Source organism: Trichomycterus rosablanca, chromosome 7 (genome assembly GCF_030014385.1).
Source record: "Trichomycterus rosablanca isolate fTriRos1 chromosome 7, fTriRos1.hap1, whole genome shotgun sequence".
Lineage (NCBI taxonomy): Eukaryota > Metazoa > Chordata > Actinopteri > Siluriformes > Trichomycteridae > Trichomycterus > Trichomycterus rosablanca.
Genome location: NC_085994.1, coordinates 10,264,989 through 10,282,804, shown reverse-complemented (window position 1 = coordinate 10,282,804; position 17,816 = coordinate 10,264,989). Strand labels below are relative to the sequence as shown.

Sequence of the window (17,816 nt, the reverse complement as noted above, 5' to 3'; positions counted from 1 at the left end):
AATCCAAAAATCTCTGTTAGGGCTGGAAGCCCCTGTTGAATGTATATGGCCTGCAAGCCGTCAAATGGTATTGCATGAAAAACCATCATGCTCCTGTAATAAATACAGCCATGAGGGCTTAGAGGTAATTCAGAAAACCATTATTACTTAACACACTTTACATATGCAAGTAGTAATGTTACCTAAAACTTCTCTGCTCATCTCAGATTGACTAAAAGAAGTTGAAACTTGCTTTGGTCAGATGAGTCAGTGTTTCAGTTTTGAGATCAACTTGTTCATGCCAGAGACAGTTGGTTAAATAAAGGTTCTGCCAGATGCTTTAATCATCTTTTTAACCCTGCCATATCAGCTCCAACAGCTGGCTGCCCTACTTCTAATGAGAAATTATTTATTTATTTATGCAATAAAATGAATTTTAAACATGGTAGTGGTTATGTAATTAGGAGGGACACATGAGAACAATCTAAGTATCCACCCTGGTTCGTATGCTCTCAGGTCTGAACTTCCTTTTCATAACTGAATAGAAATTGAATAGAAGTTTTTCTGGTGTTCAGGAGTTTTTACACACATTGAGACATGCTTTGAATATGTTGTAGTAAAAATACTAGTCCGGTTAATGTGAAATATTGTGAACAGATTTGGCACTGTGCTTCACTAATAATTGCTTAAAGTTTTTATGATTTAGCAGAATTACAATTTCTTATGTCTTTACATATCTGTATGTACAGAGGGTATACATATAATGCACTTCCTATCTGCATGATAAAGACATGTAGGATGTTCTGATCCTGTGATGATGATGACAGCTTTATTTTAGAAACCTAGAGTTTGGATCAGTGCAGATTCCAAAGTTGGTGTTGGTAATGGATCCTCCAATGGACGAGTCACCTTTACACCTGAGGCCATCCTCACATGGGCAGTAATAATATGTACCATACAGGCTCTGTGGAGGAGAAAATCCTATAGTTATGTATAAGGGTTTCTTTAATAAATGTACTTCTTTACTATATATATAAATATGTATTGTTTATGCATTTTCTTCCCTTTTTCTCCCTTTTAGCACGTCCAATTGTCCGAATGCGTCATGCTTCCTCTCCACCAATGCCGATTCCCGCTCTGATTGAGGAGAACAAAGCTAACCCATGCCCCCTCCGACATGTGGGCAGCATGCCATATGCATCTTGTCACCGAGACTTTGACAAGTGCAATGCAGAATAGCACTGTGTACAGAGAGACACACCCTGACAGCACTCTTTTCCCATCTCGGTCAGGCACCATTAATCAGCCAGCAGAGGTCGTAATTGCATTAGCTTTGAGAGTCTCTATCCGGCTTTTTAATATCCCACCCCTATATAAACAACAGGCCAATCGTTGTTCATGTGGCTGCTCAGCCCAGCCGATACAATGTATTCGAGTTTTTACCACTGTGCCACTTGAGTGGCTAACAAATGTACTTCTACAGTACTGTTCAACATTCAAAAACAATAAAAAAATGTAATGGTAGCAGAAAAAATTAATTCCATTAAAGATATTTAATAACGTTTAATAAGTTACCTTTTTCTAAAAGACAAATTACCAAAAATACTATTGAGCTGTAGAACAAATAAATACAATTACATACTATGTTACTATGATAACATACATGGTCAATTAGGAGGCAGTCATTTACATTGCTTCTAAATTATTCTAAAATAAAAAAAATCTCTCACAAATGCTTTACTTTAAACATAAAACTGTCATTTGTGAACAACTGTATTATTATTTATAAAAATAGATATAATTTTTTTTATAAAATTGACAGACCTATTCTTTATCACCTTTAACTATTGGGCAGTGTTAGAGTTTTTTTTTTTTTTTTTTTGTCTTTTTGTAAATACATTAAATAAGTCATTTGAATGTGCTGTGTGTCAAGGTGACACTATGTGGTAGTTTGTTTAAGAAAGGGGGAAGTTGGCATCCTTGTCTAGGAGCAATAAACAGCCCAAGGACGGTACAGCTTTGTGTGTTTTGGCCAAAGCATGTGTAAGCACTCGATCTGCCAAATTAATATGCTGTCATGCAATAAGAATCAAGTGGTGGGTGGAAATTGGCAGTGATTACATTTACATTTTCAGCATTTAGTGGACTCTTTATATCCAAAGCGACTTACAGTACTGTGACAGTATATTATCTGAGCAATTGAGGGTTAAGAGCCTTGCTCAATGGCCCAACAGTGGCAACCTGGCAGTGGTGGTGCTTGAACCAGCAACCTTCTGATTACTAGTCCAGTACCTTAACCACTAGGCTACAACTGCCCTACATGACTACAAAAATGCAACTTTCCAAGATGACGATGCAAGGCCTTAAGAAATGTTACAATGTAAAACACTGTAGTGTACACATAGAATTTTTTCCATATTAATCAATTTTTTAATGTTGTTTAACTTGTTGTAAATATGATGTTTGTACCACTCAGTGATTGGTACTGAAGGAAGCAGTATGTGTCCTTCTGCACAAACATGGCACTTTGGAAAAAAAATGGATGTTACATGTAAGGGAGGAAGCACATGCTAGCCCTTATTCTTCCAGATTCCGATAGAGGATACTCAAATATAGGTTGGGAATTAATTATGGCCAAATTAAGACATTACTGACTTCCAAAAAGGGTATTATATTTAGATTTTGTTTTTACTTTGTGGCATTTCTGAAATTTATAATTGTTTTGATTGTGCAACATTATTGTATAAAGTAAAAAATACTGAAATCAAAGGAAAAACAAACAAGGTTTAAGCATATTTAAACTTAGACAGGTGTTACAGTGATACAGTGTAACAGCACTAGATTTAATGTGTCATGTTTTTATCCCTATACAAGGGAAGGTTTGAATTCAGTGACAGTCAGTTGCAAAAATTTGGTACCGTCGTAGCCTAGTGGATAGAGCTTTGGGCTATCAATTGAAAGGTTGAGGGTTTGAATCCCAGCTCTGCCATGCAGCCACTGTTGGGCCCTTAACCCTCTCTGTTCCATCATTTGTTTGATCATCCATTCATGGACAATGATGACACAAAAGGAGCATTTACAAAGTAAAGCAGGTCAAAGGATTAAAAAATATCTAAAATATTATGAAATATTATGTGAAAATAAATATTTCACCAGAGAAATCTGTACCAGAAAGCAGAATGTCTAATGATCATGTTTAGGTGTTTTAGCCACACCAACTGTTACCAGGTGTATAAAATCAATTCTATAAATTGATAACATGCATCCAACAGTTTGAAAAAGGTTCATCAAAGTTCATAAAGACATGACTTGACATGGACAAACTCCAGTGGTTTCCAGACCCCCAACCTAAACCACACTGACGACCTCTGGAATTAATTGGAAGGTTGATTACTGGCCTGGCCTTCTCATCCCATATCAATACCTGACTTCACTGATGTTTTTGTTTTTGACTGAATGCCACAAATTCCCACAAACACACTTTAAAATCTTGTCACATGTGTTCTATGAAGAGTAGAAACTGTTGTGTGCAGGGAAGAGGATCTCCATATTAATGCCCATGGTTTTGAAATGGGATATCCAAAAAGTTCAAGGTCAGGTGTCCATATATTTTGCCCATATGATGTACATTTGAGTTATATTATTGTACCATATGTATATGTACAGTTTTACTGTCTATGTCAGTGTGTAAGTGGCTGTTTACCTCTACCTTTTTTGAGCATGTCTCATTCTCTGCGGCACGTGGGGCACAGCGAGCCAGGCTGGTAGAGGAGTGGCGGTGGCAGCAGGAGCTCTTACACTGTGCGCTGATAACACACAGCTCTCCATTATTCTACAAAACAGTTATTTACAGTGAGAAAAATAGAAAAGAACAGAAACAGGTTTATACCTACAGCAGATCTATTGAAACATTGTCTTCAGCTGCTTTAGTTATTCTGCATTGTTGCTAGCCCTCTGTGTGCTGTGTGTCTTCTCACCAGGTTGATAATAATACCGAGTTCATCAGGAGATTTTTCTGGAGAGGTGGCCAGAGCCACAGAAATCAGGCACAGAGCAATCACTACCAGTGTCCTCATCATGGATCTACTGAAGTACACTCACACTGGTGCTAAACACTATTTCCTATATATCAGACCTCCCATCATGCATCATGCCCAAAGTTAACAAAGGTCATCTTGATCAAACACAGCTAAGGTACATGGTGAGTATAAGTGTTAGATTGTTAACAGCTGTACAAGCAGAGCTATTTTTCCACTGGACCAAAGCTAATGCCAGAAGGTTTATTCCCAAAAAGCTTTTAAACAAGGAGCATATTAGTCAGTATTTGTTTGTTTTAAGTCACTTATCTAAAACAGAGCTGCACCAAAATTATTTAAAAAAAAACCACAATGACATACTAAAAAAGGACACACACACACACGCACACACACAACCACACAACAATTTATCTCCAAACCATTAAAAAGTCTCATTAAAAGGGACGGTGGATTGTTTATTATTATTATTTGGTTTTCAACGTCATGTCCTACACTTTTGGTTATCAAGGGTCATTATTTCACAAGGCTATATCGGACACAGTCATGGACAATTTAGTATCTCCAATTCACCTCACTTGCATGTCTTTGGACTGTGGGAAAAAACTGAAGCTCCCGGAGTAAACCCATACAGACACGGGGAGAACATGCAAACTCCACACAGAAAGGACCCAGACCACCTCACCTGGGGATCAAACCCAGAACCTTCTTGCTGTGAGGCGACAGTGCTACCCACTTAGCCACCGTGCTGCCCAGAACACTGGGGTAAACACTCCTCTGTTACAACTTTTTTTGGAATGTGTTTGTATTTACAAAATATAATAAAGAGGTTTCCTAAAAATAATATTTGTCAAAGAAATTAAGTTTTAAACAATAGAAATGCCAGTAAGGAAGGTTTGTTCTAATTCGCCCAAATAGTTGCCAAATATCTAACCAGCAATTTTAACCTTTCTCACTCACCTTCTTAACTGCTTAATCCATTCAGGGAGCTTATCCCAGCTTTTCAATGGGGGCACACAGTAACACCCTGGACGGGGCGCCAGTCCATCGCAGGGCAGACAGAGACACACAGAGACACACACAGAGACACACACAGAGACACACACAGAGACACACACACACACAGAGACACACACACAGAGACAGACACACACACACACAGAGACACACACACACAGACACACACACACACAGGGACACACACACACAGAGACACAGACACACAGAGACACACACACACAGAGACACACACACACAGAGACACACACAGACACACACACACACACACACACACACACACACACACACACACACACACACACACACACACACACACACACACACACACAATTCAGTGTCTCCAATTAACCTGACTGCATGTTTCTGGACTGTGGGAGGAAACCAGAGCTCCCGGAGGAAACCCACGCAGACACAGAGAGAACATGCAAACTCCACACAGAAAGGACCCGGACCGCCCCGCCTGGGGATCGAACCCAGGACCTTCTTGCTGTGAGGCGACAGTGCTACCCACCGAGCCACCGTGCCACCCAATTTTAACCAGCCTTTACATAATAAATACATTATTTAAAAAATCTTCTCTAAGCCTGTTAAAATGCAAAGCTCTTTTTACCGTGGACAGTGTCACCAAGTAACGGGTGTGAAATGGGTGTTTTTCTGATTCCTAAGACACTATGTTAGACATTAAACCGCTGCAAATTCATCTTTGATCGTAAGTTTAGATTAAACAGTAAACCATTAATAATCCTTTATCTGTAATGTCATAATTAGTTTTTGAAAAGTGGTATTAAGGAGCGACTGTTCAGTCATTTATCTTCAATTACCACTTATCATGATCACATTGGGCAATGCACCACCTGGAAAGACTAATATCAAGGCACCGGGACAGGTGCCAGTTTCCTGTATGGCATCTACCTGTTTACTCACGCATACTATTTCAGGATGCTAATTAAACTACACTTCAAAGCTTTCCCCTCGCCTCATTACTGGTACCAATGATATAGCGTTTTTCTTTTTGTTTCTTCTCCAGTTTGGTCTTTCTCTTCTCAAGTCCTGCTTCGGGCTGCGGCTTTGGCTTGATTTTGTTAAGTTCTTAAACTTTCGACTATGCGTGTATGCTCAATTAGCTACATTGATATGTACCATCTCATTCTTTAACAAAGAAAAGATTAGTGTCTCCAATTCACCTCACTTGCATGTCTTTGGACTGTGGGAGGAAAACGGAGCACCCAGAGTAAACCCTCGCAGGCACTGGGAGAACATGCAAACTCCACACAGAAAGCACCCAGACCGACCCACCAGGGGATCAAACCCAGGACCTTCTTGCTGTGAAGCGACAGTGCTACCCACTTAGCCACCAGCAGCAATCACAGCTGTTTTATTAAATACATTTCTACAAGCACAACTGTATTTGTAAAACGTGTAATCCGATCCGATACTGTTGCTTAATGTAAATAACACAATGTAAATACGGCCATTGTCTGTGTGTAAAGCAAATAACACACAAAGATCCGTTCTAACAGAGTGCCGTTTATTACCAGCTCACTCGGCAACTGCCGTAACAAGGTGCATCTTGATGACATCATTAACATGTGCCACTGATCTGCCACTGATCTACAACTGATCTACAACAGCCTTTCAGAAATTAAAACACACTGATCTACTTAAACTTTTAGCATTAAAAAAAAAAATCATCTACTACTGCCACATCTAAAAACTATGTTTAAACACAATAAAAATCATCTACTACTGCCACATCTAAAAACACTGTTTAAACACAATAAAAATCATCTACTACTGCCACATCTAAAAACACTGTTTAAACACAATAAAAACCGCTTTATAAATGATAAATCACTCACCTGATATAAAGAACCTATCTTGTCCCGGCTTGGAGATCTCTCACATCCTCAACGAGTAATCCATTAGTGTTATGAAATAAAACAAACTACACCGTTTCCCGTTTAGCCACAGATGTCCTCTTCAAAATCCAGCATGGTTAAATAATCTAAAAACATGACAGAACTTTATCGGAAAACTCTACTCAACTCTCAATTCTAATCGAGTTTGATTGACATCCACATCTTCCAATTGTAGACACTTGGACGACACGCCGTAAAGCGAAATGTGTCACGTGAACAACAGCTCGAACGTAAGTGAAACCAAAAATGCTGCTAAATGTTCTGTGTGTAAAAGTTAAAATAAAAAAACAGCAGTTTTGCACAAGTGTGATGTAGGTTCTGTATTTATTCCTTTAGAATATTTGTTTAACAGTCTGAGCATGTTATTTAGATACAGTGTATCACAAAAGTGAGTACACCCCTCACATTTCTGCAAATATTTCATTATATCTTTTCATGGGACAACACTATAGACATGAAACTTGGATATAACTTAGAGTAGTCAGTGTACAGCTTGTATAGCAGTGTAGATTTACTGTCTTCTGAAAATAACTCAACACACAGCCATTAATGTCTAAATGGCTGGCAACATAAGTGAGTACACCCCACAGTGAACATGTCCAAATTGTGCCCAAAGTGTCAATATTTTGTGTGACCACCATTATTATCCAGCACTGCCTTAACCCTCCTGGGCATGGAATTCACCAGAGCTGCACAGGTTGCTACTGGAATCCTCTTCCACTCCTCCATGATGACATCACGGAGCTGGTGGATGTTAGACACCTTGAACTCCTCCACCTTCCACTTGAGGATGCGCCACAGGTGCTCAATTGGGTTTAGTCCATCACCTTTACCTTCAGCTTCCTCAGCAAGGCAGTTGTCATCTTGGAGGTTGTGTTTGGGGTCGTTATCCTGTTGGAAAACTGCCATAAGGCCCAGTTTTCGAAGGGAGGGGATCATGCTCTGTTTCAGAATGTCACAGTACATGTTGGAATTCATGTTTCCCTCAATGAACTGCAGCTCCCCAGTGCCAGCAACACTCATGCAGCCCAAGACCATGATGCTACCACCACCATGCTTGACTGTAGGCAAGATACAGTTGTCTTGGTACTTCTCACCAGGGCGCCGCCACACATGCTGGACACCATCTGAGCCAAACAAGTTTATCTTGGTCTCGTCAGACCACAGGGCATTCCAGTAATCCATGTTCTTGGACTGCTTGTCTTCAGCAAACTGTTTGCGGGCTTTCTTGTGCGTCAGCTTCCTTCTGGGATGACGACCATGCAGACCGAGTTGATGCAGTGTGCGGCGTATGGTCTGAGCACTGACAGGCTGACCTCCCACGTCTTCAACCTCTGCAGCAATGCTGGCAGCACTCATGTGTCTATTTTTTAAAGCCAACCTCTGGATATGACGCCGAACACGTGGACTCAACTTCTTTGGTCGACCCTGGCGAAGCCTGTTCCGAGTGGAACCTGTCCTGGAAAACCGCTGTATGACCTTGGCCACCATGCTGTAGCTCAGTTTCAGGGTGTTAGCAATCTTCTTATAGCCCAGGCCATCTTTGTGGAGAGCAACAATTCTATTTCTCACATCCTCAGAGAGTTCTTTGCCATGAGGTGCCATGTTGAATATCCAGTGGCCAGTATGAGAGAATTGTACCCAAAACACCAAATTTAACAGCCCTGCTCCCCATTTACACCTGGGACCTTGACACATGACACCAGGGAGGGACAACGACACATTTGGGCACAATTTGGACATGTTCACTGTGGGGTGTACTCACTTATGTTGCCAGCTATTTAGACATTAATGACTGTGTGTTGAGTTATTTTCAGAAGACAGTAAATCTACACTGCTATACAAGTTGTACACTGACTACTCTAAGTTATATCCAAGTTTCATGTCTATAGTGTTGTCCCATGAAAAGATATAATGAAATATTTGCAGAAATGTAAGGGGTGTACTCACTTTTGTGATACACTGTAGCTAGTTTAACCATGGTGCATTGAGACATGTATTATTACTGCTTAGTTGTTTGAGAGCAGAAATGACGGTATCGGATTGGTATCAGTATCGGCAGATACTCAATTTGCAGTATTGGTATCGGACATAAAAAAGTGGTATCGAGCCAGCCCTACTTCAAACACGTTCTTACTTCATCATGACTGATTAAGAGTAGATTGGTGGGTAAAAATAATAATGAAAGCCAAGGAAGCTGAACAAGTTCTGCTGTCCATTGTAAAGCTCATTTAGCATTAGACTTACACAAATACATTTTGTTCGTGTGTGTATAAATATCTGATTACTTCTATAACTGTTTAGTCACTGTTTTTATGATCACATGACCATTTATTATTTATACTGTGTGACACCTTTGTTGGCTAGGATATTGTTTCAGACACACAAGAACAGGTGTTGGGGTTTCATCTGGCACTCTTTGAAGACACATCAGTACCAATGAACTGATTAATGAATTATTGGTTTAAATTTTGCTTAACTTTTTTTATAATTTAGAGGTATTTTGTATTTCTTACCTTGTTGGACATCTTCAAATCCGTGTCATCATGAAGAAGATGCTTCCTGCCCAAGAGGCAGTTAAAATCTACCAGACTAACTATGTGAGAAACGCCAGGGCCATCGGTGTGATGTGGGCAATTTTTACCATCTGTTTTGCCATCATAACCGTGGTGGTGTTTATCCAGCCGTTCTGGATCGGTGACAGCGTCAACACGCCACAGTCCGGCTACTTTGGGCTCTTCCACTACTGCATAGGCAACCCTATTACCTCTGAGCTGGTGTGCAAAGGGAGTGTGCTCGATTTTAAGTCCAGTCCATCAGGGGCCTTTAAGACTGCCATGTTTTTTGTGGGCACCGCGATGTTGCTTAATGTGGCCACTATAGTCTCCTTCAGCCTCTTTTTTTACTGCAACTCAGCCAGCGTGTACAAGATCTGTGCATGGATACAAACTGCATCAGGTAATAGTTCTGGTTTTATTGCTCTTTACAACAAATTTATACTTATATTTAGATTTATACTTACCTTACAGAGTACCTTTACAGAGTACACTGATGAGCCATAACATTAAAACCACCTCCTTGTTTCTACACTCACTGTCCATTTTATCAGCTCCACTTACCATATAGAAGCACTTTGTAGTTCCACAATTACTGACTGTAGTCCATCTGTTTCTCTGCATGCCTTTTTAGCCCCCTTTCATGCTGTTCTTCAATGGTCAGGACTCTCCCAGAACCACTACAGAGTAGGTATTATTTAGGTGGTGGATCATTCTCAGCACTGCAGTGACAATGACATGGTGGTGGTGTGTTAGTGTGTGTTGTGCTGGTATTAGTGGATAAGACACAGCAGTGCTGATGGAGTTTTGAAACACCTCACTGTCACTGCTGGACTGAGAATAGTCCACCAACCAAAAATATCCAGCCAACAGCGCCCCGTGGGCAGCGTCCTGTGACCACTGATGAAGATCTAGAAGATGACCAACTCAAACAGCAGCAATAGATGAGCGATCGTCTCTGACTTTACATCTACAAGGTGGACCAACTAGGTAGGAGTGTCTAATAGAGTGGACAGTGAGTGGACACGGTATTTAAAAACTCCAGCAGCGCTGCTGTGTCTGATTCACTCATACCAGCACAACACACACTAACACACCACAACCATGCCATTGTCACTGCAGTGCTGAGAATCATCCACCACCTAAATAATACCTGCTGTGGTTGTCATGAACATTGAAGAACAGGGTGAAAGGGGCTAAAAAAGCATGCAGAGAAACAGATGGACTACAGTCAGTAATTGTAGAACTACAAAGTGCTTCTATATAGTAAGTGGAGCTGATGAAATGGACAGTGAGCGTAGAAACAAGGAGGTGGTTTTAATGTTATGGCTGATCAGTGTATATGCGTATACTTATTTTTAATACATTATGTAATACATAATTTGTAGGGCTGTCACGCGATTTAAAATTTAAATCGAGATTAATCGCGATTAAAGAACAAAATTAATCGCACGCTAATAACTAAGCAAAATTTGAACAGTTATGCACATTTTTATTGCAAAAATATGTTTACCAATACAAACATTCATAAAATCTGATAAAATTCATTTTATAAAGCACATTATTTGACAAAAGTGAGGATCTTTTCCTGTTCATAACCCTGACACTAAAAACAGGTGCACCAACCATACCAACCGCCCCACCCCCCCCCCAGTTACGCCCCTGTGCATCTCGTATAACGTCATGTACACCCACATCGTTAACTGTGTTAAAGCGTTTATACCAGTGGTGTTCACACTTTTTTCGAGGAGGGCCAGATTTGATCATGTGAAAGTGCCTGAGGGCCAACAGTCCATGGCATTCATAACCATAACACAAACGAGAAAAAAGAAATTCATATTAAACAATCCTTGACATTTTTGCTTAAGTTTTCTGGCTAACTCAGAAATCATGCTTTTCAAAATATTATGATCTAATATTAGGCATCAATAAAGCATCAAAACACAGATTATTTCATAGATCTATTAAGAAAATCTTTTAATACTGTGTTTATGCAGAAACAAGACTGGGAAATACTGTTCTACATTACCATTAAAACACCTATAAATACCTGAAGCAATCAAGTTACAAGACATTATCTATAAGTTATTGACTGTAGCTATTAAAAAAAAGTGTTAATTAATACAGTCCATGTAAACGCTTAGTCCATATAAATATCAGATACAAATGTGTTTTTAAAAAACTACAAACATCACAAATATAAATCATGTTTATAACCATGTGATAGAATAACCTGAATAAACTGTAGAGATGAAATATCACGCAGAGTTTCACTTCTTACCGGAGGGGGAGGAGGCGGAGCTACGCGGTTTTGATGGACAGCTCTAGCAGCCAATGGAGATACTCGTTACAAAGCCTGCGTGATTTCATTCATCTTTTCATCAACACGTAAAAAAAGTGAAACCCGCTTAAAGTAGTTTTTCATCGGACAGCGACGATAATTGATTACTTTTTCTGTTTGAACAATTTAAGACCCGATCCGGTATAAAACCCGATCGCGGACCTGCCTGCTTTATACAGTCCATTGTGATCCATTTAACAGCAGTGTTTGTAAAGTTCCGTGTACAGTTCATGCGCTTTACATCCTAATTCATCTGAAATACAGTTAATTACCACAGAGACACCCATGTATGTGGCACAAACAGCCAAATAAAAATAGTTAGATTAAAAATTTTAATCTCGATTAATTTTTTTTAATCGCGATTAAAATTTTAACGCGTTAATCACGTTAATTAATGTGATTAACGACAGCCCTAATAATTTGCCTTTTGGGACAACAGATTTTGTTTATTACTGCCAAATTAGCAGGCTAACTGCTAATACACTTAGACATGTCATGAGTAGCTCAGAGGTTAGGGTACAGGACTAGTAATCGGAAGGTCACTGGTTCAAGCCCCACATCTTTCAGCTTGCCACTAGTGGACCTTTGTGCATAGCCCTTAACCCTCAATTGCTTGCAGTGTATACAGTCTTTGTTGTAAGTCGCTTTGGATAAAAGCATCTGCTAAATGCTAAAAATGTAAAAGAGTAGACATGAGTGGGATTTTAGAAGCAGAGTTTCAATTTGCATTACTGTATTCTGAACAATTTATTTGGAGTTAGTGAAAAAATATTATGTTAATATTTAATAATACAATTTAATATTTCTTTATAATGTTAGTACATTTGAGTTTTTAATGATATATGTGGCAAATGTACATTGGAAATAACCTGAATAAAACATGACCAACACAAATACCAAACAGCATCATATGGCCAAAACTATGTGGACATACCATCTAAATATTGTGTTTTAGCTAAACCCATTGCTGTACATAATCTATTAAATGCATTATATGCTTTTAAATATAAGCTTTCCATGCACAAAGCATGGTCAATAAAGACATTGTTTGACAAGAATATGGTAATTTTAATGTACAGCATGTACACACAAACATGTGATAATGTAGGCAGGGATCTGCTCACTTCTCAAGTGTTAATGAGCAGCCATACTTTACACACCCACACCCATACAGCTGTGCGAACATAAAAACATCTTGACAACATTTACACCAACCAAAAGTGTGTTTTTGGCTCTGATCATGACAGAAACCATTTGATCACATCAACATAGGGCAGCAGTAGCTCAGCGGGTAAGGTGCTGCACTAGTAATCAGAAGGTTGCAGGTTCAGGCTTCACTACTGCTAGAGTTGCAGAGTTATAAGTCGCTAAATGCTGAAAATGTAAATGTAACATATTTAAATCCAGCCACACACAGCAAAATGTGACCAGATCAGACAAAGAAGAGTAAGAAAGTCGGATCATAGGTCCTGATAACTGGCGCAACTGCGGCCCCTGCTGGCTGACTGATGGCGCCTGCACAGGGCTGAGGAATAATGCTGATGGGGGTGTGGCCCTCCATACACAGTGCCCGTCAGGTGTATGAACTCGACTCGTGCAGGTGAAAAATGCAGTTTGTACTGACTTTGTACTGAGGGGGCGCATGTCAGTTGAGAGGCGTCCTCAGTCAGCGGTGAAGGGTCGAATCAGTATAGAGGACGCATTCAGGGTAATTGGACACGACTAGACTGGGGGATAAAAATTGGGGAAAAAAGAGGGGAGGGGAAAAAAGAAAAAAAAAGCATGGATGTGGACACCATTTCAAAATGACTCCAAATATTTCCTTCCATTCACCCACAAGATCATTAGCGAGGACAATTTCTGATGTTAAGTGATGGCTCATAGTAAATTCATTTTAAAAAGAGTTTGATGGGGTTCATTGCAGCCACAGAATGTCACTGTTTGCTGTATTTTTAAGATTAAGTGGCCTACACTGAACTTTACAGTTGGCATTATCAGGAAGCAGGTGAATTCATCTTTCAAACTTCTCAAAAACTGTTATTTCACTGTTTCACATTCTAATGGCAGTTTGAATAATGCCACTCCAGCTGATGCTTGTCATTGTCCATGATGCTCTTAGGCTTGCTTGAGGCTGCCACTAACACCCAAGAGAGATAGCTTTGGACAAACAGATCTTGTGCAGTATGAAAGATGAAGATGGTCTGTAGAGTACATACAGTAGAATAACCTATATTTATTGTATTATTGTTTTATATTGTATTATGTTTATTATTATTGCTGCTTTTGGTGAAGATCAGCCGAACCTCTCACTACAGATTTAAAAGGAATGTAACCATTAATTAAGGTACATTAACTAACATTCCATGAGGCATTCTTGCATTTGGTACTTTATGCAGCCAAAATATAAAAGAACCACATTGTTTGTTTGTTTATTAGGATTTTAATGTCATGTTTTAACTGTAGTTACTCATTACACAAGATTCATCAGTTCACAAGGTTATATCAAACACAGCCATGGACAATTTAGTATTTCTAATTCACCTGACTGCATGTCTTTGGACTGTGGGAGGAAACCGGAGCACCCGCACACGGAGAACATGCAAACTCCACACAGAAAGGACCTGGACCACCCCACCTGGGGATCGAACCCAGGACCTTCTTGCTGTGAGGCCACAGTGCTACCCACTTAGCCACCCTGCCGCCTCAGAAACACACTGTAACCCATGTTCAAAATCCAGGGCCTGTCATGGTATAGCAGTGCAACTTGCACGAGTGAGGGCGTCATTAACACCAAAAGACATACACACATTTATTAAGCCACAGATACTGCCTTTTTGCATTTTTTGGACATTCAAGTTATATCAATAATTAAAGTGGGAAGTGGTAGCTCAGTGGTTAAGGTACTGGACTAGTAATCAGAAGGTTGCCGGTTCAAGCCCCGCCACCACCAAGTTGCCATTGTTGGGTCCCTGAGCAAGGCCCTTAACCCTCAATTGCTCAAAATCGTGTTCAGTCATAATTGTAAGTCGCTTTGGATAAAAGCGTCTGCTAAATGCTGAAAATGTAAATTAAACATAATTTAGCATAAAGTCAATTAAATATGCTTTGTATGTTTTTTTACTTAAAATTGATCAAATTAAATTTAAAATAAGGAAAAAAATTCTATATTATTACAAATCAACGTCATTTTGTCCATAGGGATTTCAAGAAATTTCTTTCACACACATACTTGTTTGGACACTGACCATAAAAATGAAGCTGGAGTGTGAAACTGGAGTATGAAAGCAGATACCTAACCTGATCCTTTTTTCTCTTTTGCTGTACCTTGTAGCTGGCCTGTTGACTCTGGGTTGTGTAATTTACCCTGATGGATGGGATGCGCCTGAGGTAAAGAGAATGTGTGGCGAAAGGACGAGCAAGTACACACTGGGGAACTGCACAGTGCGCTGGGCTTATATCCTGGCTCTCATCTGCATCCTGGATGCTCTCATGCTTGCACTCGTGGCCTTCACGTTGGGAAACAGGCAGGACAGCCTGCTGCCTGAAGGATTTGAGATCGAGACTGAGGAAGGTAAGAAAATGATACATGATTTTACATTTTTAATCCTTTAAAAATCTTCGTTTTAGCAATATTAATACAATTAAACAAAGAAAATGAAAGAGATGTCTTTAAAAATGTTTGTGGGTGCACCTGCATAGACAATGGTCGACTAGTCCGAGGGAGGGAGAGTCAAAAGGATTCCTCATAGCTGCTGCAATTGCTGCTGTCTCTGCTAAGAAGTGTTGGGGGGTGGAAATGGCAAGAGTTGTTTTGCTGCAACAGGGCCTGACAAACTCACCATCACATAATACACTATAAAATCGTAATAGTATCAGAGGGTGATTTAGAAAAATGTGAGACCATCAATCCAAAAACTGATGCTGAAGTGGACCATGAAACATAACAATGCCCCCAAAATATTCCAGTAAATCAAGGAACCCTGCCTGTGCTTTTTGATCAAGAGTGGCATGTGGTGTGAAGTCCAACCATTAAATCCTTGGTTGTTAAGTGATGATCTTATTGTTGCCACTGACGCATTTGTCCCAGTCTTCATCAGGTCATCCTGTAAGTCTTTCCATTGTAACAGGTTTTCCTTCATGGTCCTAATAAAGCATCTGAATGAAATTTTGGGCTTTCTCCCACAGCTAGGCAGGTTTGCTGCTGCACCATAAGATTGGAAAATCTCATTGGTCAAGAAACCAATCTAAATCTAGATGTTTTAGATAATTAACTTTAAAATTTGTTTTTTTTTACAAAAACTAAAGGAAACAAAAATACTTGCAAGATCAATCCTGACTTAAGTTCCTCAGAGGGGCATTCGTAACATAGAAAATAAAAGCTTATTTGACTAAAATAATGGGTCAAAACTGAACCACAATGCTGCAAAAAGTTCATTATTATTATTCACAACAGCTTTGCAACAAAGTACCAATATTGCTAATTTATAGTCCATGAATACTTTTACCACAACCAACAAAACATTCCCGTATATGTTAATCAATACAATTTTCTTCACAGACATAAGACATATTTACATTTAAAACAGTTACAAGACATCAAAGCATAAGCAATAAAGAACTATCAATGAAATCATTGCTGTTTTTCCTCTTCATTATTTATATTTAAAGTAATTATGGGAAATCAATCTATGATCAATAAAAACTATCAGTAAAATTAATGCTGGTTTTTTTTATGTCGATTATTGCCGTAAAAGAAAAAAGAACAAGTGTCACTAGCACCACCTAAAGGTAGTCCAATCAACTAACATGACTGTTTATTAGTTTTACTTTTTGTGGCATACAGAAAGGTGTAAATAGTGTTGGATAGCAGCAATTAAATATTAAAACAAAGTTGTTATACTAGGAATCGGGATAGTAGATGTAGTAACCTGATGTAGTCGGAGTGAACCTAGTTGCACACTGGGGAAAAAAAATTATCTTTAAATGAAATATTAAGTTCTTTGGGCTACAGTCACTATAATTGGATAGTCAGTGACACATTGGTTTTTAAACGTTTTTGAAGGTTTGTTGTTTTTCAAAATTAAAAAAAATACACCATAACATAATAAGATCACTTGTGAGAGCCATGACCAAGACAAGTGCAGTTTTTCTGAGTCAGCTGGTAAAGTTGACTGTTTAGAGCTAGGGCCACCAAGTAAGCATCTATCAACTTCATTAGATCTGTTCTTGCAGGTGCTTTTTAGGTTTATTGGTAAATCAGTGATTAAATAAATTAAATTAATAAGAAAATGGTTTGACAGTCAAGCCACCATCGCAGTATTAGTCTAGGCATTCCTTTCCTTCACTGTCTATATTTCTATTTTACAATACAGTGCAATAATAAAATAAAGCCATGAATAATGCTGCAAGCTGCACAAAACAAGCTGTAAAAAAAGACTGATTCTCTCAGTAATTTTGAAAATGAATGAATGGGTCCTGTTGGCTGCTTCAGTCAGGGGTCGCCACAGCTGATCACTTGCCTGCATATTTAATTTTGCACAGTTTTTTTATCCAGGCTTAGGACCAGCGCTATGGGTGCACTGTAATGTACGCCATAATGGCTAGGTTCATATAAAACACCATGCCAGCCTGGGATTCAAACCCAAATCAGTGCCGTTACCAGTGACATGGCTCTTAAAATTACACCGCACAAGTTTAATTTTAAGAATTAAAAAAGTAAAATTCTGTTTTGTCTTTACAGGAAAAGCCTAAAAGCAGCAGTTCCAACAGCTAACGCTGATGACATTCCTCTTTTCACCTCAGACGGCATAATGATGGATGAAGACACAAAATTAAACAGTACAAACAGCAGTAAAGATGGTTAAAAATGTCACTGTTAGATTTAGCCTAAATCTGATTGATCTGTGTAATTGTGTACTTTGATCTGTAAAATACACCTCAATAAATATTTTCCCCTGAAAAATCTTGA

The 17,816-nt window shown here is 39.1% G+C and overlaps 2 protein-coding genes across 4 annotated transcripts; one reads left to right on the top strand and one right to left on the bottom strand.

The window, feature by feature from the left end:
- Nucleotides 1-617: 617 nt before the first annotated feature.
- Nucleotides 618-5,063, bottom strand: LOC134317640 (colipase-like). 2 transcript variants are annotated; one of them, XM_062998352.1, is made up of 3 exons: nucleotides 3,957-4,066; nucleotides 3,683-3,811; nucleotides 618-943 (listed from the first exon to the last, which is right to left on the bottom strand). In XM_062998352.1, the coding sequence occupies exons 1-3, from the start codon at nucleotides 4,056-4,058 to the stop codon at nucleotides 809-811; spliced, it is 366 nt and encodes a 121-aa protein (XP_062854422.1). In that variant the 5' UTR covers nucleotides 4,059-4,066; the 3' UTR covers nucleotides 618-808. The 2 variants fall into 2 exon arrangements, 1 of the variants encoding a protein (XP_062854422.1); XR_010013257.1 differs by lacking the exon at nucleotides 3,957-4,066 and adding an exon at nucleotides 4,974-5,063 and having other exon boundaries at nucleotides 624-943; nucleotides 3,689-3,811.
- A 4,435-nt stretch (nucleotides 5,064-9,498) lies between these two features.
- Nucleotides 9,499-17,810, top strand: lhfpl5b (LHFPL tetraspan subfamily member 5b). Of its 2 annotated transcripts, none has more exons than XM_062998969.1 (3): nucleotides 9,499-9,910; nucleotides 15,180-15,419; nucleotides 17,589-17,810. In XM_062998969.1, exons 1-3 carry the CDS (start codon nucleotides 9,499-9,501, stop codon nucleotides 17,597-17,599), a joined length of 663 nt encoding a protein of 220 aa, XP_062855039.1. In that variant the 3' UTR covers nucleotides 17,600-17,810. The 2 variants fall into 2 exon arrangements, with proteins under 2 accessions (XP_062855039.1, XP_062855038.1); XM_062998968.1 differs by lacking the exon at nucleotides 17,589-17,810 and adding an exon at nucleotides 15,560-16,020 and having other exon boundaries at nucleotides 9,508-9,910; nucleotides 15,180-15,393.
- The last annotated feature ends 6 nt before the right edge of the window (nucleotides 17,811-17,816 follow it).